Raw genomic sequence first — 22622 nt, 5'->3', positions numbered from 1 at the left:
TCATTTGGCAGTAATGCAAAGGCAGCTCTACATGCATTGCCATGTGAATGGCAATTTTAGGATTAATAATGTGCCTTATTGGACGCGGGTGGCGCTGTGGGTTAAACCACAGAGCCTAGGACTTGCCAATCAGAAGGTCGGCGGTTCGAATCCCCGCGACGGGGTGAGCTCCCGTTGCTCGGTCCCTGCTCCTGCCAACCTAGCAGTTCGAAAGCACGTCAAAGTGCAACTATATAAATAGGTACCGCTCTGGCGGGAAGGTAAACGGCGTTTCCGTGTGCTGCTCTGGTTCTCCAGAAGCGGCTTAGTCATGCTGGCCACACGACGCGGAAGCTGTACGCCGGCTCCCTTGGCCAATAAAGCAAGATGAGTGCCACAACCCCAGAGTCGGCCACAACTGGACCTAATGGTCAGGGGTCCCTTTACCTTTACCTTTAATGTGCCTTATTAGCACTATCAAACATCGAAAGTGAAAAAGGGTCCAAAGTTGGAATTCAGAGGTGGGTCTCAGACTTGGACCAGCTGAAGACCACGGCATCAGATTATCTGCAAATTCTGTAAACATCCAAATTCTGCAATCAGAATTAAGCAATCTGGAATGATCTGCAAAATTTTTATTCCTTTTGCAAAACATGTTGGATAAGGGATGAGTAGAGAAAGGGGCTTGACATTTCCAATTATTATTTCCAGGGAATTTTAAACACCTGAAAGATGGGTCATTCGTTTGCCCATTTCACAGACAGAGAATAACAAAGGCCTAGGAGTGACTTAGCCTGAAAGCCCCTGGAGAGTTCGTGGCTCTTGCTAGATTTGAATCCAGGACAAGATTTGAATCCTCACCAAGGTCATCAATCCATACCGTTTTTCAGGCAGCAAGTGAAGGAACAGACAACAGAACACTCCTTCAAGTAACCAGCTCCCCTGAATATAGAAAAGCAGCACGTGACAGAGAGGGATATTTAATCCTGGCTTTCCCCCTGACACGCTAGCTTACTATGTGTGGGGAGTTTGGTGAGATGGAGGAGCATCAAGGAAGGGTATCAAGGAAGCTCTCAAGGGAGTTCTGAGAAGACGCAGCCCAGGCAAAGTTCAACCTCATGAGAACTGAGGCGAAAAAGGCAAATTGGATAAATTTTGGGTGGGCTCCCACTCAGTCTCAAACTGAGGCAGCCTTAGGCACTGATTCCTGCCAGTCTCATCCCCCTCTTTCCCCAGCTGCAGAACGGGGCTTCTAAGAATAACACAAGCCTAAAGAATTGATGCTTTTGAATTATGGTGCTGGAGGAGACTCTTGAGAGTCCCATGGACTGCAAGATCAAACCTATCCATTCTTAAGGAAATCAGCCCTGAGTGCTCACTGGAAGGACAGATCCTGAAGCTGAGGCTCCAATACTTTGGCCACCTCATGAGAAGAGAAGACTCCCTGGAAAAGACCCTGATGCTGGGAAAGATGGAGGGCACAAGGAGAAGGGGACGACAGAGGACGAGATGGTTGGACAGTGTTCTCGAAGCTACCAGCATGAGTTTGGCCAAACTGCGGGAGGCAGTGGAAGACAGGAGTGCCTGGCGTGCTCTGGTCCATGGGGTCATGAAGAGTCGGACACAACTAAACAACAACAACACCTTTCAGGGCTGTTGTGAGAATGAGTGGCCTAGTGTTGGTCTCCAGGCCCATCGGCCCCAGCCAGGTCTCAGGGGTGACAGAATCCAGCCACATCTGTGGATAGCCACAGGTTCCTGATACCTGAGCTTTATCTCTGTCCTAAATTCTTGCACTGCCTTTGGGGGTTCGGTTTCCCCCCTTTCCTTTCGCAGCTTCCGAGTTTGGTGGGGGGGAAGAGAGTTAAAGACGGAACCCAGTGCAGAAATGACTTTCCTAAATCTCCATGTGGCCACACTGAGGTCTAGGAACTTACTTTTTTCCAAATAAATTAAGGAATTCGATGCAGCACCCATGTGCTCCAGTGTTAGCGGAGAAGCAGCCCAAAGGCAGCCTACAGCCACACCTGAACGAAAACAGCAACCGAAGAACTGAGTCCGCGGTGTGCATTGTGCGAAAACAAGGCCCACAGCGGGGGAGGAAGATGGGGGGGGGGGTGGACAGCACATGCAAGCACCATCACAACCGCAATCCACACAGTAATTTTGTCCTGTCAACGTGCAATAATCATAATATTTCACCCTCCACTGAACAATGGTTCTTAATCTCTTAAAACATGTTATTTTTCCCCTCCCTCCATTCCACGGCAGGAGGAAGCTCTATTTAAATGAATTTATTTTGCTACGCCTAAGACCTAACAGCGCAAGGCCTGCCTGTTCACATCCTGGACTTTTTGCTGACTTTCAGGGGAGCAAATGGCACACAGGAGAGAAGGGTCGCCATTCACTTCTATGGAGGGGAGTGTTACAGAAATTACAGGGCAGGGGGCACATCTTTAAAGCTGTTAAATGTTACAAATATTATGCCTGAATGTATCCTTCTGACTTGACAGCTCAGGGAAGATACCTAGCTTTATAAATCATATGAAATCAACCCCTTTGCCAAGTTCCTCCATTCCAACGCCATTTTGCCCTTGGAACAAGGACTCTTCCCCCTGGCACCTCCTGCCATAATCCCTCAAGCGTGAGGACACGAAAGATGATGTATCAATGATGCTGTATGAACTGTATTCTGGGATATTGTGGGAAGTTTGAACCTGCTGCGCAACAATAAAGGATATAACTCTACTGACTGCTGTTTTGCTCCAAATTACCGTATTTTTCGCTCCATAAGACACACTTTTTTCTTCCTAAAAAGTAAGGGGAAATGTCTATGCATCTTATGGAGCAAATTCATGGTCCCTGAAGCCGAATTGCCCAGGGGCGAAAAGCAGATCATGCAATGGTGCAAAAACGTGGTTACAAAGCACGGATCCACATGGATTCTCGGGATTTTTGCATTGGGCTACCCCAAACTCACCGTCAAATCACATGTTTGTGGCCACAGCATGAACCACAAAAATCATACATCCACTGTTTCGTTCCAAATAATTTTTTTCTTGTTTTCCTCCTCTAAAAACTAGTTGCATCTTATGGTCAGGTGCGTCTTATGGAGCGAAAAATACGGTACTTGGCTGGAATTTCCTTCTTTTACTGACCGCATGGACCCGGGGGAGACCTGTACCCTGGCGAGCTGGGCTGTTGAGTAGTCTCTCAACCCGGAATTGTCCTTATCAGGAGTAAAGGGTTGTTCTAAGGGAAAAAGAGTAAAGGGTTGATCTATGGCAGCCAGATTTCTGCCCCACAGCCATTTAGAAGCTGAGTCTCTATTTGCTTAGCTCCACCAATTACTTTCCGGGCCCAATTCAAAGTGCTGGTTTTGACGTATAAAACGGCTCAGGACCCCAACACCTCAAGGACCGCCCCTCCCCCTATAAACTGACCCAGACCCTGCGGTCATCATCTGACGCCCTTCCTTGTGTGCCCCCTCCACGAGAGGTCAGGAAGGCGGCAACACAAGAACGGGGACTTTTCTGCAGTGGCTCCCTATTTGTGGAATGCTCTCCCTAGGGAGGTTTGCCTGGTACCTTCATTACATTTTTTTTAAAGGGCCAGGCAAAAACCTTCCTCTATATCCAGGCCTTTGGCCTTCGACTATCTGTGGCCTTTTAGAAGTGGATGTTTTTATGCTATTTCTATTTCCTTTTGCCTTTAAAGCATCTAAGTGGTTTTTTTAAAAAATTGTTTGTTTGTTTGCTGCTTTGGTTTGCCCTGGCGAAGACAAAGCAACTAACAAATTTAATAAAAAATAAATAAGCAAACGGACGCCTGCTTTCTCATATGAGCCCACCCGCTTTCTGAGATCACCAAAGGCCCTGCTCTTGCTTTTGCAGGTCAGGCAGGCAGGTACCAGGGACGGGGCCTCTTTAGTGGTGGCACCCAAGCTGTTGAGTCACCTCACAAGAGGCATCTCCCATCCCATATGCGTTAAAACTGTTTCATTTGAGTTCTTAAACAAGGGGTAGCTGGAAACTCCTGTTCCATTTGTTACCTTCTGCAGCTGCTTATTTGAATTTGTTATTTCCATCTCACCGCACTGGCCTTTGACACCCGAGATATAATTTCCCCCCACCTTCTGATTGTAAATTGTTTCCTCCGATTTAAATATTGTGTTTTTACCTTGTTGCAACCCACCCTGGGACCTTATGGCAAAGGGCAGTCCCAATCAGAGAGAAAAGTATATAGTGAATCCAGTTCTCCAACTCTGATTAGAAAAGACACACACAATTTTAAGAATGGATTCCCTCCTGTTACAAAACCCAGAGTTTTCTTTAGGAAGCTACTGCAGGTGGAAGTAGCAGGACAGCTGTGCTAACGAAATCAGAGCAAATATTTTGCAAGATCGTTCCTCTGGCATCAAGAGGAAAGGTAACTCAGGAGTAGCAGTTGGTGTAGGGATAGTGGAACCTGATTGGAGGCCAACAACAACAACAATTGTACCCCACTCATCTGACTGGGTTGTTCCAGCTGCTCTGGGCAGCTTCCAACAGATATAAAAAGACAATAAAGCATTGAACATTAACAGCTTCCCTAGACAGGGTGGCCTTCAGATGTCTTCTAAAAGTCAGGCAGTTGTTTATCTCCTTGACATCTGGTGGGAGGGTGTTCCACAGGGAGGGCGCCACCACCGAGAAGGCCCTCTGCCTGGTTCCCTGTAACTTCACTTCTCGCAGTGTGGAACCGCCAGAAGGCCCTTGGAGCTGGACCTCAGTGTCCGGGCTGAACGATGGGAGTAACTGAGGCAAGGCCTTTTAGAGCTTTGAAGGTCAGCACCAACACTTTGAATTGTGCTCAGAAACATACTGGGAGCTCTTAACCCCCTGACTTAGTGGAGGCTTTCATACCCCCAAGAGGACAAGGAGCTTGCTTCAAAAGAGCGGTATGTTTAAGAAGCCACAGATTCTGAAGAAGCTAAAGATCACCAGATTCAAGGTGGAAACCTGAAAAAAACCCAACAAAATTAAGAGCCCCTGCCTTCCAAACTCCACTCAAGCTGCCAAAATATTATTAAGCAGTTGTTGCTTTGACCCACATCCGATCCCCATCATATCCTGATTGACACTGCTTTTAATCCATGGTAGATTTTTGCCAGTTCCTTACTACCATTCTGGGTTACACAGCTATCTAAACTGCAAGGGTTTTTTTTTAGGGGGGGGGGGTCCGAATCTGTGTAAAGCCAAAACTAATTTTTGCACTCTGTAAAAATTAGGCACATCTGCATATATTTTCTCATTTGTACTGATGGGCAAACTCTGCTCAGCAATCCTCATAAAAGCTCTCATGGATGAAAAAAATGAAATCTGAAAATCTGAAAAATTAAGGGAACACCTGTTTTGGGGGCCAGAATTTTTTAAATAAATAAATAAATGGGTGAACTGTGTCTGCATCCTCTGCAAGTCCCCTGATACCCTTCTTCAGAAAAAGAAGTAACTTACCCTTTCCCCCCCTTTTCCAAAAGTTAAGCTTTCTTGGCTCAGAACTGGACCTCATTCTATGCCAGGCCACACTCTGGAGCAGGCAAACTCAGCCCTCCAGATGTTTTTTGGGACTACAATTCCCATCATCCCTGACCACTAGCCCTGTTAGCTAGGGATCATGGGAGTTGTAGTCCCAAAACATCTGATGGGCCAAGTTTGCCTGTGCCTGCTCTGGAGGAATATGAGGTCCCAGCTACAACCAAGTAGCTTTTCAATTTCAAATGGGGAAGCATAGGTGCCGGCTCCCTGGGGCTCCGAGCACCCACAAAATTCCCCATGAAGGGGTCGGGCACCAGGGCACCCACAGTCGAGGGGCCAAGCTGGCACTCCTGTGGGGAAGGGTTGGATTTCAGTGGTAGAAGCTTGCATGTGGAATGCCTCGGGTTCAAATGCAGCAGCACCTCTAGATAGGACTGGGAGACACCCCTGCCTGAACCGCTGGAGAACAGCTGCCAGTCAGTGCAGACAATAATGAGCCAGATGGTCTGATTCAGTATAAGACAGATATCCATGTATATCACATTTATATATCACATTTGCCCCCATTGCTATGCATCTGGCATGATTTATTCTACTTGCGGGTGGGGAAGAAGAGTTTGGATTTGATATCCGCTTTATCACTACCTGAAGGAGTCTCAAAGCGGCTAACATTCTCCTTTCCCTTCCTCCCCCACAACAAACACTCTGTGAGGTGAGTGGGGCTGAGAAGCCTAAGGTCACCCAGCAGTTGCAGGTGCAGGAGAGGAGATGCGAACCCGGTTCACCAGATTACGAGACTACCACTCTTAACCACTACACCACACTGGCTCTCTAGAGAAGCAAGGCCCCAAATCCATCCTTGATTACTTTAAAACCTGCTCAGCTCCCACCCCTCAGATTTCAGAGGTCAGCTGCCTGCACAGTTGCAGGCTTCTCCTTCTAAAAGTGGTACTTTTCTCCCTGGAAAAGTGGTACCTCGGGTTAAGAACTTAATGCGTTCTGGAGGTCCCTTCTTAGCCTGAAACTGTTCGTAACCTGAGGTACCACTTTAGCTAATGGGGCCTCCCGCTGCCACCGCCACACGATTTCTGTTCTCATCCTGAAGCAAAGTTCTTAACCCGAGGTACTATTTCTGGGTTAGCGGAGTCTGTAACCTGAAGCGTCTGTAACCTGAAGCATCTGTAACCCGAGGTACCACTGTACCCGTGAGGGCTGAGAGTATCTTTCGTTGCAAACAACAGACCCAGAAAAATGGAGGCTGAATCCTGCACACACTACTATAAACGCCAAACATTTTGGAGGGCACGGAATATTACCCTTTCCTAATTCAGCGGAGTCTCCCTTCTTCCGGCAAAAGTGTAAGGGGGAGGGAAGCGTTCCTTCCCCCTTTCAAAAAAGAAGAAGAAGCAGAAGCCGCGAGGGGGTTAATGTCAAAATCTGGCGGGATTATTGGAGTCACAAAAAAGAGAGTCGTCCAGAGCTGGAGTAATCACTGAATTCTTCCCCCAAGTGTGTAATTATGTGGGAGAATAAAGCCAGTGGAATCGCGGCGGATTACGGCTGAGCAGCTGCAAACCCCCTTTTGCGCAGTCGGAGCAGCGGGAGAATTAGCTGCAGCTGAAAGGCAAAGAGCAAACCCGTCTCTTGGCTCCTTGCTGGCAAAGTTAGCTGGGAAGGGGTCGAACCGATGCCTCATAATTTGGAGGTGGGAGGGCGACAGTAGGAAGAAGAATGGAGGGAATAATATTCTGTGCCACCTGGCCAAAAGATCCCAAGATCAGTTCCTGGAACTCTGGGGCTTGCTGTGGAAAATGCCTGCAGGGAATTATTGGAAAATATCTGAAGGGATATTTTGAATTCTGGTGCTGGAGGAGACTCTTGAGAGTCCTATGGACTGCAAGAAGATCAAACCTCTCCATTCTGAAGGAAATCAGCCCTGAGTGCTCACTGGAAGGACAGATCCTGAAGCTGAGGCTCCAATACTTTGGCCACCTCATGAGAAGAGAAGACTCCCTGGAAAAGACCCTGATGTTGGGAAAGATGGAGGGCACAAGGAGAAGGGGACGACAGAGGACGAGATGGTTGGACAGTGTTCTCGAAGCTACCAGCATGAGTTTTACCAAACTGCAGGAGGCAGTGGAAGACAGGAGTGCCTGGCGTGCTCTGGGGTCATGAAGAGTCAGACACGACTAAACGACTGAACAACAACAACATCTCCAGGGAAGACCACATGCAAAGTCGTAAGCACTTGCTTAGTCTTTATACACAGCTGTGGAACCTTTTCCATGCATCCTCAGCAAACCTCACAACAGCCTGGCCAGGTAGGTTCGTATCCCCCATTTGGCAGGTGGGGACCTAATATTGAGAAGGAGCGAAGCTGCAGTGCGAAGCTGCGGCAGAGAAACATGCCAAGCAAGGTCAGCACCATGTTGTGGGCAGAGCGCCCGATTAGTACTGGAGAGACCTGGGTTCAAATCTGTCCTCAGTCGTGAAGCTTGCGCCAGTCACTTGTCTCTCACCTTAGCCAACATGGCAGGGTTGTTGTGAAGATATAAGAACAAAGTTCTCCTTAGAGGATGACCAGGATTAAAATAAAGCATCAAGGTCGCCAGCCACCAGCACCAGCAGCACAAGAAGGGGGCATTAGGCACAAAAATGGAAGCAAGAAGAATTACCGACGAAAGAAGAATGGAGGATGAAATTGATGGACTATGCAGAATTAGATAAATTAACAGGAAGGATCCGAAACCTGCGGAATCAGAGATTCTTAGAAGACTGGAGTAAATATATGAACTATTTGAAAAGTAATTGTAATGAACAGATTATGCTGGTAGGACTGCAAGAAGTTTTGTAAGGAGGATGATTGAAATATTGCAAGAAAGACTATGGGGGAATTATTAGTTAATAACAATTAAGAGTAATAGAGAAATTTAGAAATGCAGAGTTAGTGATAAGAACGAAAAATCATCAGAGGTGTTGATGGAAGTCTAATACATTGTATAAGATAAGAAGTTATGTTATACGACTGTTGGAAATGATATATTAAAAAACCAATTAAAATGTATAAAAGAAGAAGAAGAAGGGGGCATAGGGGCAAGACGGGTGGCGCTAAACCTATGCTCACTTTGTTCCCATAATCCGCACTCCAGCCAGCCCTCGCCTGTCTTCTTGCTCCTACTTTGCAAGCCAAAAGTACCCTGTCTTCCGACTCAAACACCAGCCGGGAACAAGGGGGACTCCACACATCCAGCCAACGTGAGGCAATCTGGGTCAATTAGACTGAGTGGCCCGGGGGTGGCGCAACCATGAATGGAGGCCAAGCGTGGGTGAGTCACTCTTGCAAGCGGGGAAATTGAGGCATCAGACATTCTTCCACCTCCCTCCCTCCACCGGGCTGGTTGGGGGTGGAAGAGACAGGAGTCGTGGTAAGGCTGGGCTTCAGCAACTGAGTTTGGGGCTGGCACCTGGCTCTCTGCCAGGCTGAGGGCGATTCGGTACCCACTGAGAAGCGAGAGGACAGGGCGTGCAGCCAAGGGACTTGATGGCAAACGCCGGGTGCCTAAATCGTCACGCACCCAGGTCCATCCATCTCTCTCTGTCTGTCTCTCACACTCACGGCCGTGGTCTGCTTACTGGGGAAGAGAGCAAGGACGTAAGAAGCACCTTGCTGGGGGAAATCTGTCTGAGATAATAAGGAGAACCTGCTGGATCCGGCCAATAGCCCTTCCAGGCCAGCATCCTGTTCTCACAGTGGCCAAAGAGATGCTTCCCATGGGAAGCACACAAGCAAGACCTGAGCACAAGATCAACTCTCTACTCCTATGGTTTCCAGCGACTGGTGTTCAGAAGCTTTTCCGCCTCCAACCGTGGAAGCAGAGCCTCACTGACAGCCTTACAGAATGCCGCGGCGAGACTCCTTACGGGGTCCTTGCCGCAGGATCACATTCACCCAGTGCTATACCAGCTGCACTGGCTCCCAGTGGAGTACAGGATCAGGTTTAAGGTGCTGGTTTTAACCTTCAAAGCCCTTCACGGCCTAGGACCCTTGTACCTACGGGACCGCCTCTCTTGGTATGCCCTGCTGAAGACCTTACGGTCTTCAAACAAAAACATCTTGGAGGTCCCAGGCCACAAGGAGGTTAGGCTGGCCTCAACCAGAGCCAGGGCTTTTTCGGCTGTGGCCCTGATCTGGTGGAACGCTCTGTCACAAGAGACTAGGGCCCTGCGGGACTTGACATCTTTCCGCAGGGCCTGCAAGACGGAGCTGTTCCACCAGGCCTTTGGCCAAGAAGCAGTTTGACCCCTTCCCTTGGTAATCCTCACAGAACTCAAGCCCAATGGTTGCCATTAATTTGATTCTGAATTGATTTTAGAATGAATTGATTTTAGAATGCATTCCTATTGATTGATTGTGATTTTACGTGAACCGTGTTGCTTTTATTGTTGTTGGCCGCTCTGAGCCCGGCTTCGGCTGTGGAGGGCGGGATATAAATATTATTATTATCATTACTATTTATTTATTATATTATTACCCTCTTGTGAATTTGTCCAATCCTCTTTTAGAGCACTTCTAACCCCCAAGTGCGAACAGACACCCCCACCGCCCCATCCAGAACATGACTGAGGGCAGCGACGCTTGAGAAGGAAAAGTCGCATGCAAGGGAGGTAACGGGAAATGGAAACACAGGGAGCTGCTTCCACAGACCTCAATGTTGCCCGCAATGACTGGCAGCAGCCGCTCTCCATGGTTTCAGGCAGGGGACGTTTCCCAGCCCTGCCTGGAGACGCTGCCAAGGACCTTCTGCATGCAAAGCAGGTGTCCTGTCACTGAGACGCAGCCCTTCTCCAATACAGGCAGAGGGAGAAGGTGGAGAAAATGCCCCTGGGTCAGGAGAAGGACTTCTGTCTGGGGTCCCGAAGAGGCTGGGTAGAGAGGCCAGCTGCATGGGCTGTCAAACAGCAGCCCCACTGGATCTGCCCATATTCAGCTGTTGTGTTCTTTCGCCTCTCCCCTCCTTCCCCAACTCTTTCTGTTATAAGCTCTTCTGGGAAAGGGCTCTCCCTCTGTTCGCACTGCCGGGTGCATTGTCATGCATGCAGCGATGGTGCTATTAAAATGAGAATGCATGACGAAAATAAGAATGCAGGGTGAAACTGCAAAATGCAACGATTTAAGAACAGGGAGTCGGCCACCAGCAGTTAAAACTGGGCCAGCCAAGGGCAGTTTTCTCCAGCTCCCGATCGTCTGACCCACATTCAGGCAAAGTACAGGCAAAAGTTTCTCCGTTGCAAGGAAGAAATAAACATTTTTTAAGCTGTCAAACCTGTCTCCCCCTTACGTGCTCATTCATTTGGAAGATTCGCGAAGGGCTTAATGAAAGAGATCGCTAATGGTGTGCAAAAGGAGCTGCAGACAAAACAGGAGCTAAAATCTGCAAGACCATTCAAAAAACAAATTTATGTACATGCACTGCAGGGGGTTGGACTTGATGACCCTTTAGGTCCCCTTCAAAATCTATAATTCTGTGAAACCATCGTGACTGAAACACAGATAAAAATTGGAAAAGCTTTGAACGTAAGGATAGGCAACTAAATGATGCCCCTGGGTGGGCTCTTAGATCATGTCTCTCTTTTTTGATTCTGTGCACGAGACACCCGTTGTGTACACCGATCGGAGACAGGAATTTTTGCTTCCATCAGGGGCTACATTCCCTTGGGTGTCATCTGTCAGGGGCTGCTGCTCAGGACAGTCTCTCTGGCTACATAAAGCGCCACAAATGTTAAAGCACTGTGATTCCACTCTAAACAGCCACAGCTTCCCCCCAAAGACTTATGGGACTTGTACAGCGGTACCTTGGTTCACAAACTTAATCGTTCCAGAACTCCGTTCCAAAACCAAAGCGTTCCAAAACCAAGGCACGTTTTCCCACAGAAAGTAATGCAAATGGATTAATCTGTTCCACCACTTTTAAAAACAACCCCCAAAATAGCAATTTAACATGGATTTTTCTATCTAACGAGACCATTGATCCATAAGATGGAAGCAATAAACAATGTGCTGCAGTCACACAATCAATCAATCAGTAGCTGAACCGGGTTCCACACAGTCACAGAAACAAAACAAAAAAGAGCCGCAAAAACAAAAACGCAAAATAAACAGCAAAAACACACAGACCTCAGCGTAACACTTAAAACGGATGTGTGGCACTCAAATCGGAAGCATAACACTCAAAACGGAGCACGTTCAGCTTCCGAAAAAGGTTCACAAACCAGAACACTCACTTCCAGGTTTGCAGTGTTTCGGTTCCAAGTTGTTTGAGTACCAAGGCGTTTGAGAACCAAGGTACTACTATAGTTAATTAAGGGTGCTGAGAGGTGTTGGGAAACACACACACACCCATTCCCCTCTCCCAGAGCTACAATTCCCAGAGCGGTTGAATCCCTCTTCCCTCTGGGAACTGCAGCTCCTAACAACTCCCGGCACCCTTTGCAAACTACAGCTCCTTTTAGGCAGGGCGTTAACGGTGAAAGGGAGCTCCTTGAACTAAACTCAGAAACTGAATTGGCAACAAGGCAGCTGGTCAAGGACTGGCCTAATGTGATGTGACCTGCTTGCTCCGAACAAAATATCCTGCAGGCTGCATTCTGGATAAATCAGAATGAATTTCCTGGCTGGTGCCTTCAAGGCCAGCCTCGTGTTTGGTGATGCTCCACAACTCTGTCACCTAGACGGGGCAAACTTTAATTCGGAGCCTGATCTCTTGCGAGGGACAAAGAAGGAGCTCATAGCTGTCAACCTTCCCTTTTTTTGTGGGAAATTCCCTTATTCCAGCGCCGTTTCCCGCTGATATCCCGGATTGTTAGATATCCTGTAGACTGTCCCCGGGACAGGTGAGGCTGCTGATCCCTTATTTTTGAGGCTGCTGATCCCTTATTTTCAAATCTGAAAGTTGACAGCTATGAGGGAGCTTCCAAACACTCTTTTTATTTATTTTGCAAAACCCACATACCTCCGGATCGTAGCAAGACATCCAGGGATTTACAAGAAATATTAAAGCAGAACTTCCAAACCCTCCTGGTTCCCTTCTCTCATTTCCCCCATGTCAAATTTTAGATTGTAAGCAACTAGGCAGCAGGAACATGTCCCTTTTGAACTCTGCAGAGCACTGCAAACACTCAAGGCCCCTTAAAATAACCCTAAGCAAATTCAGTTTTATGCTTGCTGTCCCCCACACCCCTTCCTTCATCCCATTTCTTCCACACTGGGTGACTGGGGGGTGGGGGCGGGAAGAGAAATGAAAAATCAGGCTCCATTTTACTTGTCAAATTAGGGCCAATTTAAACAATTGGTCTCCCTCCAGATGTTTTAATAAACCGCTGATTGATTAATCAACATGACCTTAATATTTTTCCCTGGCTAAGCCCCGGGAAGATCTTTGCTGGCGGCATTAAAAACTGCTGCTAATTGCGCTAATGCGATTGATTAGGAAATTGGCCCCGGGTCAAAGATGGTAATTAGTACAGGGGAAATCGCTGGCCAACAGCCTCTTTTGCGAATGGGGGTTGTTGGGGGGGGGGGAGAAGAGAGAGAGAATAATTTGCCCGTCAGGCAAGGTGCTGCAAGTCAGGATTCCTGGGTTCTAGTTGCTTCTGCCCAGAGGCGACGTTTGCAAGTGGTTAAGAGTTTTACGGGTTGTTATTTGAGGACGGTGAAATTCACGCTTCTGGGACCTGCGTTCTTTTTCTTCCTCTAAAACTCCAAGGTCCACTCAGAACCAGCACAATTATAAGGCAGAGGGAGGCACTCACCTCAGGCAGTCAAATTCAAGGCATGTCTGCACCATAGATTTTAAGTACAGTGGTACCTCGGGTTACATACGCTTCAGGTTACATATGCTTCAGGTTACAGACTCCGCTAACCCAGAAATAGTGCTTCAGGTTAAGAACTTTGCTTCAGGATGAGAACAGAAATCATGCTGTGGCAGTGTGGTGGCAGCAGGAGGCCCCATTAGCTAAAGTAGTGCTTCAGGTTAAGAACAGTTTCAGGTTAAGAACAGACCTCCGGAACGAATTAAGTACTTAACCTGAGGTACCACTGTACTGTTCTACCAAGGCTGCCTGCAAAGAATTCTGGGAACTGTAGTTTTTTAACGGTGCTGTGGGGAGACCCCACCACCACCATTCCCTTCCCAGAACTAAAATTCCCAGAATTCCCTGGGAAGAAGGATCAATTGTTAAATCATTCTGGGAGTTGCAGCTCTGTGAGAGGACCAGCGGGGTCTGCTAGCAACTTTCGGCACCCTTCGCAAACTACAGCTCCCAGGCCGCTCTGGGGGGAAGCCACGACTGTTTAATGTGGAATCATAGTGTGTTAAGTGTATGGCGTGGCTGCAAATCGTTATGTAACTTACGATTCTGGCATTTTCACTCCCAGGATAAGGTGCTTGGGCAGATTTTCTACCTCAAGTGTCAAAGTAACTCAGCCAGCCTTAATTTACTGTATTTTTCGCTCCAGAAGATGCACTTTTTTCCTCCTAAAAAGTAAGGGGAAATGTCTGTGCGTCTTATGGAGCGAATGTGTGGTCGATCGCTGGCTCCCTTTCTGGCTCTGCCCTGTTGCCCTGGCCTCCATTGTTGAATGTTCTGCAGGCGGAGGCTGTTTGTTTCCCCAGCGACATGTGACTGGCTGATTAGATTATCTGTCTGGAAACTGTAGAAATGGCTCCGTTTCCTGTCCTAAGGAACCTGCAGAACTGTGAGTTGAACACCATAAAAACAGGGTTTTTTTCCCTTTGCAAAGTAAGCTCAACAACTCTGAGCTGATCCTCAAAAGAAGGGGCTTTTCCCCTTTGCAAAAGAAGCTGCACAACTGCGAGCTGATCCCCGCCAAAATAATAATAATAATAATAATAATAATAATAATAATAATAATAATAATAAATTTTTATTTATATCCCGCCCTCCCCAACCGAAGCCGGGCTCAGGGCGGCTAACAACAATAAAACAATACAAAACAATACAAAAACGGGGCTTTCCCCCTTTCCTCCTCTAAAAACTAGGTGCATCTTATGGTCAGGTGTGTCTTATGGAGCGAAAAATACAGTGGTACCTCGGGTTACATACGCTTCAGGTTACAGACTCCGCTAACCTAGAAACAGTACCTCGGGTTAAGAACTTTGCTTCAGGATGAGAACAGAAATCGTGCTCCGGCAGCACGGCAGCAGCAGGAGGCCCCATTAGCTAAAGTGGTGCTTCAGGTAAAGAACAGTTTCAGTTTAAGAACGGACCTCCGGAACAAATTAAGTACTTAACCCGAGGTACCACTGTACATCAATTTGCAATTTGAGTAGGAGAAGCAGAAAATGGGACGGACCATTTTCTGCACACCCACACGTCTTCCTGTGAGATCTCAGTGCAAAATCACAGCACCCTAAAGGGCAGCCATGCTCTCGCATGAGAAAACGGAATGTCCTGCTTTTTCTTGGGACGCTTGCGGGGTATGTTTTCTGCTCCACCTTAGGCAGCAAAATGTATTGGGTTAGCACCCGCCAATCAGAGCCAAGTGAAGTACAAAATAATGGGGGGCGGAAGGTGAAGGACCAAGCACAAAATGCCTGACTCAGGGATCAGGAATCGAACTCCCTGGCCCCTCTTAAGTCTAAACACTTGGCTGTCCTGTAGCCAGGATGGATCTTCACCCAAGTGACTAAGATCAGAGATCCTTGCAGAAAATTAGAAAATCTGCCAGCAGAGTTGCATCAAAAAACCAATTAATATTTATGTTTTGCAGGTGAGAAAGAAAGGGGCTGCGAGATTCAGTTTTATGAAGTGGGAAAGTTCTGCAAACACTGGTATGCATGAAGTCCCATTTTACAGCTGGGGAACACTGAGGCTCAGAGAGACACAATCCTCCCAGGGACCAGGGGCAAACAGGACATTTGCACTTTCCTGAAACCCTGGAGAGTTGCTGCAGAGAATACTGAGCTAAAGGTCTGACTGCATAAGGCACCTTGTTATGTTCCTGTGATATTGTAGCAGTGGGCAGTACCATGGAAAAAGGAAGCTGCAGTTTTTGTTAAGCGCCTTCTTTAAAAACAGATTTCCCACTCCACCTCCCCACCCCTCTCGCCAGATCTGATTAATTAATTAAATCAGATTAATTAGTTTTTGCTTGGTGGAAATGTCCAAGTTAAACTGTTCAGTCAACTCCAAGAGAAGCTTGAGGAGGAGGAACAGGTCAGTGCAAGAAGTTAAAGAAACAGGGATGATCTGGGGATCTGGAGGTCCCAAACTCTACCTGTCTTAACCCCTCTTTTGCAAGCTGAGTTGCACCCAAAGTTCCAGAAAAAAGGAACCTGTAACAGTTATGTTAGAATTAGAGAACCGTACTTCTTGAAGGGACCTAAGGGTCATCTAGTCCAACCCCCTTCAATGCAATGTTGGGCTCTAACTCCCAGCCGTGCTGGCTGGCGCTGGTGGGAGTTCTAGTCCAGCAACATCTCTGGGGGGGACGGGATACAGGTTCCCCAGGCAATGCGTGAAGGCAACAGCTCTCCCCTGTGGATTCAACACCTGATATTCAGAGATATGCTATTCCCAAGGCTGGAGGCTCCATGGAGCTATCTCAGAGTGGCGAATAGACTTTCCCTCTTAAAAGAAATGGCCTAAACCTTTAAAAAGGACATCTAAGGTAGCAGTCCTTTCCCTCTTAAAAGAATTAGCCTAAACCTTTAAAAATAAAAAACGGCATGTAAGGTAGCGGTCATCACACACATCTTGAAGCAGCGAGTTCCACAAGTTAATTGTGCATTGTTGTGTGACCAATATTTCCTTCTGCCCACCCTGAACCAACTGCCCGTCAATTTCACTGGATGAAAGCTGCCACTCCCAGCTACTAGTATTACCCTCTCCACAGTTCAGGGCCCAAACATCAATTTCCACACTGCTATCCACATACTATGCTACTAGCCCTCATTGTAAAAAGCGAACTCACACAGCACACTCTGCCCATAAATTAAGCACTCGGGCATCCTAATTCTCTGTTCTGACCCCGCTTTGGCCCTCCAACACCACTCTCTATTTTTAAACCCTCTTCCAGGACACAGCTGCAGCAGAACAATAGGGGAAAAGCCCTTCCATAGTTTTATAAAGTTCTCGGCGCTCATTTTTCCTAGCTGATCATTAACAGAATTCACTCTGCAGAGATTTTGGCTCCTCTTGCAAACTGGGTGCCTAGGGGTGGGGTGCAGAGTTCGGCTCAACAGCAAAGTGCCCCTTTCTCAGTGCTGGAATTTGCTTTTTGAGGGGGGGGGGAGAGGCAAAGGGGGTGCAGGAAGAGGGGGGGAAACGGACAGCGCCTCGCCCAAGCCTCTCCAGACAATAGGCAGATGTTTATCCCTATTTCATGGAACACTCGTTATTTGGCTGATAATTACCCCGCGGGTAATGATAGTAATCAGAAATTGCTGCAAGCCTGTATTCTTCCAAGGCAGTTAATTTATTTAATTACACACTTTGAAGCTGCATTATTTAAATGGTGATTTATTGCATGGCTAATCAATGCTATTTTATCTGGGCAAGCGCCTTTGTGCGGTGCGCGCGCGAGCGCATGGGTGTGTTGGAATGAAACGGCGCCCTGGCCTTTTCTGCGAGGAATTAGGGATACGGGGAGAGGAGGAGGACGAGGAGGAGGAAATGGACAGGCTCTGGTGGAGACGAGATTTAACTGTGTCATGGGAAGCGGGCGACAAGAAGGACGCCGGTCTTGCGAGAGACCGGCAGGAGGGGATGAACCGCAACTCAGCCGCAGAGCATACAGAAGTCCCCATGCTTCAATTTCCAGGTAAAAGGATATCAGGTAGCAGGTGATGGAAAAGACCTTCCTGTAACCAGCGGTCCCAGGGAGTCACTGCCAGCCAAAATAGACTGTACTGTAGGGTTGCCATATTCCAAAAAGTGAAAATCTGGACCCAAAAGTTGTTGAGGGCTGGCAGCGTTGAGATAAATTCAACAGTGCAAACAAGTTTTGATGGATGCAATAATGGAATACTGAATGGTATAGGTTTTTTTTTGTAAAATATGCAGGGATTTATGATTTGTAAAATGAACCGTGGAAAGAGAAGAAGGGAAGTCACTGATGTCTTATGGATGTAAAAGAAGTATTTTAAATTGTAAAACAAAACTTAATAAAAAGAATTATACACACACACACACACACACACACACACTGCTTGTTTTCTGGGGGGACGCATACCCCTTAACATTTTGTGAATATAAGTTGGGCCTTATTGAGGGGCAGTATTTCAATATGGGTAGGAAAATGAGAGTACCCCTAAACATTTTTTTAGGAAAAAAGTAGTGTGTGTGTGTGTGTGTCTGTATATACACATATACACAAACACACAAGTTGTTGAGCTTTGCTGTTGTTTTGCCAAAGTTGTTGCTGAAGCTTTGAGCAATTTTTAAGGAGATTCGCCAAAATCTACACTTCCGGCATGCGTTGCCATAAACCCAGATTTCCCCTTACGTTTCAGCCAATTCCACCTGGGACGCTGTTTATGAGGGCCAAAAGCCAGCTGTGTCTGAGAAATTCTGGACGTATGGCAGCCCTCAATGCCTTTGCCCTGGTAGGGGGCAACTTCTTAGGATCTAAACAAGGGGGAGTGCTTAACCTTTGTCTCCAGCTTCCTTCCAGAGGCGGCGATGGTCATTGCCACTCTTACAGCTAAAAAAACAAACCAAGTCGCCGTCCCTCATGGCCCATGGACAATTCCACACGCATCTGCCACCCACCTTTGCCAGGCGGGGAAGGCCCTTCCGCCCGCAGGCTCCAGGGCGGGTCTCCGTGGTTGGCAAAGTCGCGCATCTTGAGGTAACTGATGGTGAGCCGGACGATGGAGGCCTTGTCCAGCTGGCTGGTGATGGCTCCGGGCAGTGGCAGCATCTTGGCCAGTTCGTAGAACTCAAAGTTCTCCTTGCCCCGGCGAGAGCGTGCAGCGTTTCGGGACTTCTCCTTGCGCAAGGCCTGGAGGCTGCGGAAAAACCACCATTGTTATTACAGTGGAAGTTGGGGTTGCGAAAGTGATCTGCGCGGGATGCACGTTCGCAACCCGCAGCGGCGCATCTGCACACGCGTGGGTTGCGATTCGGCACTTCTGCGCATGCGCAAAGCACGATTTAGCGCTTCTGCGCATGTGCGAAACCCGGAAGTAACCCGTTCCGGTACTTCCGGGTTTCGGCGGGCCCGTAACCCGAAAAAACGCAACCTGAAGCGTCTGTAACCTGCGGTATGACTGTATTTTTATTTATTAAATTTATCTACCACCCCCTTCACCCGAAGATCACAGGGCGGCTTCCGGTATAAAAACACAAAATACGGATTGTAACAGCCACAAAAATAACCACCACCCTCCTGAACAGGATGGACATACAGGCCTGCCCTGACCTAATGCCAACCAACGCCTTCCTTCGCCGGCCATTGAACCGCTCACAGAGCGGCAAGACAAGCCATGAACGGCAGAAAAGGCCAACAAGGCACACTTAAAACTCATAGAATTGTTGTAGAGTTGGAAGGGACCCCGGTGGTCATCCAGTCCAACCCACTGCAATGCAGGAATCTCGCTTCTGCAAAAAGTGAAAAAGGGTTTCCATTTGCTTCTCCCAGCCCCCACTTTTCCTCAGAGGTTCCTGTTCAAAATACTAAGAGAAAGATGGTGGTTATATCGTATGAAATGTCTCAGAGGAGGCACCTGTACCAGGGTGGATAAAAATCAATGTGTTTTTTTTAAAAAAAGGAAAAGCCTTTTTTTTATTTAAATTGGATTTTTAAAATAAAGTGCTTTTGGAGGGAAAATCTTTCTAAAGATAGTTTTCTATTTAAGTTACATTATAGTCCAAAGGCTATTCATCAGGAAATAAGGATTTAAGTTTTTCATGTGTGCTAAAACTCAGTCTGTGTTTTTTTTAAAAAAATTGTTTCACCACATCAGTTAACAAACATGGATACATATGCTATAATGTTATTGTTTTAGTTAAATAAATTGTTTAAATTGTTATTAAGGAAAAGATTATTTTTCTCCTTCCAATAAAGTACACCAGAAATGTTGTCCAAATATAAACAGTTAACTTATTAAACCTCACAATAATTTCATAATTATCTGTCAATGTATTTCTAATAATATAACCAAATCAGTCATTTTTGATATAACTAAAAACTACTCTGAAAATTTATTATTCCAAAAATGAAACCTTCATCTGGTTGTTAATACAGTGGCCCCTCAGGGTAACGTGTATTCCTCCGGGTTTCGCTGCGCGCGTATGCACAGAAGTGCTCTTCGCACATGTGCAGAAGCGCTCTATCGCGCCGCGCACAGAAGTGGCGCCTCTACTTGTGGATTTTTCGGGGTACGTACGAACCCCTGGAACGAATTACATTCAGATCCAGAGGGTCCACTGCATTAAGATTATACCAGCAAGAATGAGTCTTTCTGTAAAAAAAGAGATTTAAGTCTTACTGACTAGTGATTTAAATCAAATCCACCCTGACCTGCACCACACTTAAAGCACTTTGGTGCCTCTTCAAACAAACATGGCTTCCCGCAAAGGATTCTGGGAAGTGTAGCTTGACAAGAGCGTTGAGCGTTGTTAGGGGACGCCTGTATTCACCTCAGAAAGCGACAATTCCCAGAGTTCCCTGGGAGGAGGGATGGATTGTAAAACCACTCTGGGAATGTTAGTTCTGTGAAGGGGAATAGGGGGTCCCCAGACAACCCTCAGCAAACTACAGCTCCCAGGATTCTTTGGGGGGAGCCAAGCCTGCGCTTTAAAGGCATGGCGTAGGTTTGGCCTGTCACACGCAGTCAAGCCATGCGTCCATAATCCTCATTGCTCTACATGAGACTGCCGATTTGAGGGGAAACCATACACGGCACGGGTCTGCCCTTGTGGCTCGTCGGAAGTTGAAACTGCTTCACATGTACTATTACGTTGTCGTCTTTACGAGGATATACGTTTGACTTTTATTACACCTGTTTTGCAAAAGTCCAGGAAAGAATCGGAACACCATAGTTTAAAATTACTGCTAGAGGACAAGAATCCCAAGACTACATTAAATGTAGCCAAATTCTGTGCGTCTGCAATTAATCGCAGGAAGCAAGTGGTATCCCATAATGACCAAACCCCCAAATGTTAATTACAGGGGGCACGCTAATAATTAATTTTAATTTTTTATATTTAAATCCTTGTTATATTCATATTGTCCTCTGTATTTCTGAATTTTTTTTTATGATCCGTGATATTGTGTGTGTTGACGCTGGTCTGTGACCGTATTAATAAATTCATTCATTCATTCATACATGAGACTGCCGTGTTTGGCTCCTTTTTTTAGAACAAGGGAGCACCACAAAATGGACAGAAGGAACTGAGGGCTTGCAGGGTCTGATGGGAGTTGTAGTCCAGGACGCCTGGACGGCAAAAACTGCTCGCTAAGGAGTTCAGGGTGGCTCATGTGGGTGGGTGGGTGGGTGTTTGCCCCAGCTAACCCTCCAAGCAGGGCTGTCCTAAGCATATGCGGCGCCGGGTGCAAAATCCGCCCAGCGCCCCCCCCCCCCGGTTGCCCAGTCCTAGGCGCGCAGGAGGGAGGAGCCGGCCGGCCACCTCAGCGTCTCGCTGGCTCGGTCGGCTTTGTACTCATGGCGCAGAGCTGCCCGCAGCAGAAGAGCCCGCCACAGCGCTCTGACGGGCAGACAGGCTCTTCCCCAGACTCAACTCTCGGGCCCCGGACCCCTAGCACCTATGGGTAAGTTGGCCCTGCCTCCAAGCAACCCTGCAAGGTAGTAATAGTAATAATAATAATAATAATAATAATAATATCTTTAGTGTCATTGGCCCCTCCGGGGACAACGAAATTACTTGACTGCTCCATAAAAACACTAATTAAACAATACAGTATAATACAGCAAGGGAGATTAGATGACTTTCAAAGTCCGGGCTTCCCATTCAGGGCTGAGATCGCTCTGGAGAAGAAGCTGTTCTTAAGACGGCTCGTTCTTGTCTTCATCGTCCTGTATCTCCGTCCCGACGGCAAGAGCTCGAAGAGACAGTGACCAGGATGTGATGGATCTTTTACTATGTCCAGTGCCTTCCTATGGCACCTTGTGGCATAAATCTGCTCTAAGGTGGAGAGTGGGCAGCCAACAATGCTCTCTGCTGCCTTAACAACCCTGCACAACCCCATCCTGTCCTGGGTAGTACAGCTTCCGTACCACACACATAAGCCATAAGTGAGCACGCTCTCAATGGCACAGTGATAGAAGGCAAGCAGCAGTTTCTGCGGAAGATGGTTTTTCCTTAGTATTCTCAAAAAGTACAGTCTCTGCTGCGCCTTCTTCACAAGCCCCCTTGTGTTGACACTCCAGGACAGATCCTCTTGTAATTCAATGCCCAAAAATAAATAAAATAAATAAATTTTTATTTATACCCCGCCCTTCCCGGTTCAGAAAACCGGGCTCAGGGCAGCTAACAACAAATTTAAAACACTTAATTGATGCATAGCTGTCAACTTTTCCCTTTTCTTGTGAGGAATCCTATTCGGAATAAGGGAATTTCCCTTAAAAAAAGGAAAACATAAACAGCTATGAATTGATGCAACAAAAAACAGCACAAAATACCGTATAAAACGTGAATAACAATAAATTCAGAATTCAAAAATCAATTTAGGGGGGGAAATCCATCCAATAAACATTAGATGATCACCAGGGCTAGCTGGCTAAATGAGTCCAGGCAGGCTAGGGCTGCAAGACGGAGCAGCTTCATGACTGAGCAAAGACTTCGACTTAAGATCTTCGCAATCCATGGCACAGCGGCTATGAAATATTATGCCCAGTAGCCCCAAGAAGGGAGGCAGTAAATGGAGGCCTCTTACCAAGGCACCGGCTGGTTCTTCACTAATAAGCCTTGCAGGAAATCCCATTCCACGCTGACGCATTTCACCTCGCTGCCGTACAGGGCTGCCATCTCAACCCCGGAACCATCCGATTTCGGGGCAGCCTCAACGCGTCCTCCGATGGCTGGTTTCCGTTAGGGAAGGCCACAACCTTCTGGAAAAAGAGGGAAATTGGGGTTACAATG

The 22622-nt window shown here is 47.2% G+C and overlaps 1 protein-coding gene across 3 annotated transcripts in view; it reads right to left on the bottom strand.

Moving 5' to 3' along the window:
• The window catches only part of NPAS1 (neuronal PAS domain protein 1), a 100922-nt gene that overhangs the window by 67522 nt on the left and 10778 nt on the right, over positions 1 to 22622 (bottom strand). For 2 of the 3 annotated variants that reach the window (XM_081018688.1, XM_081018690.1), the window contains exons 2-3: positions 22417 to 22591; positions 18288 to 18526 (exon numbers count right to left, since the gene is read on the bottom strand). In XM_081018688.1, the coding sequence (XP_080874814.1) occupies positions 18288 to 18526; positions 22417 to 22508 (331 nt within the window). In that variant the 5' untranslated portion in view covers positions 22509 to 22591. The remainder of the gene's footprint in view (positions 1 to 18287; positions 18527 to 22416; positions 22592 to 22622) is intronic. The other variant, XM_081018689.1, reaches the window with a different exon arrangement.

Source organism: Podarcis pityusensis (genome assembly GCF_964106645.2).
Source record: "Podarcis pityusensis genome assembly, chromosome: 8".
NCBI lineage: Eukaryota > Metazoa > Chordata > Lepidosauria > Squamata > Lacertidae > Podarcis > Podarcis pityusensis.
This window is presented reverse-complemented; position numbering and strand designations above follow the sequence as displayed.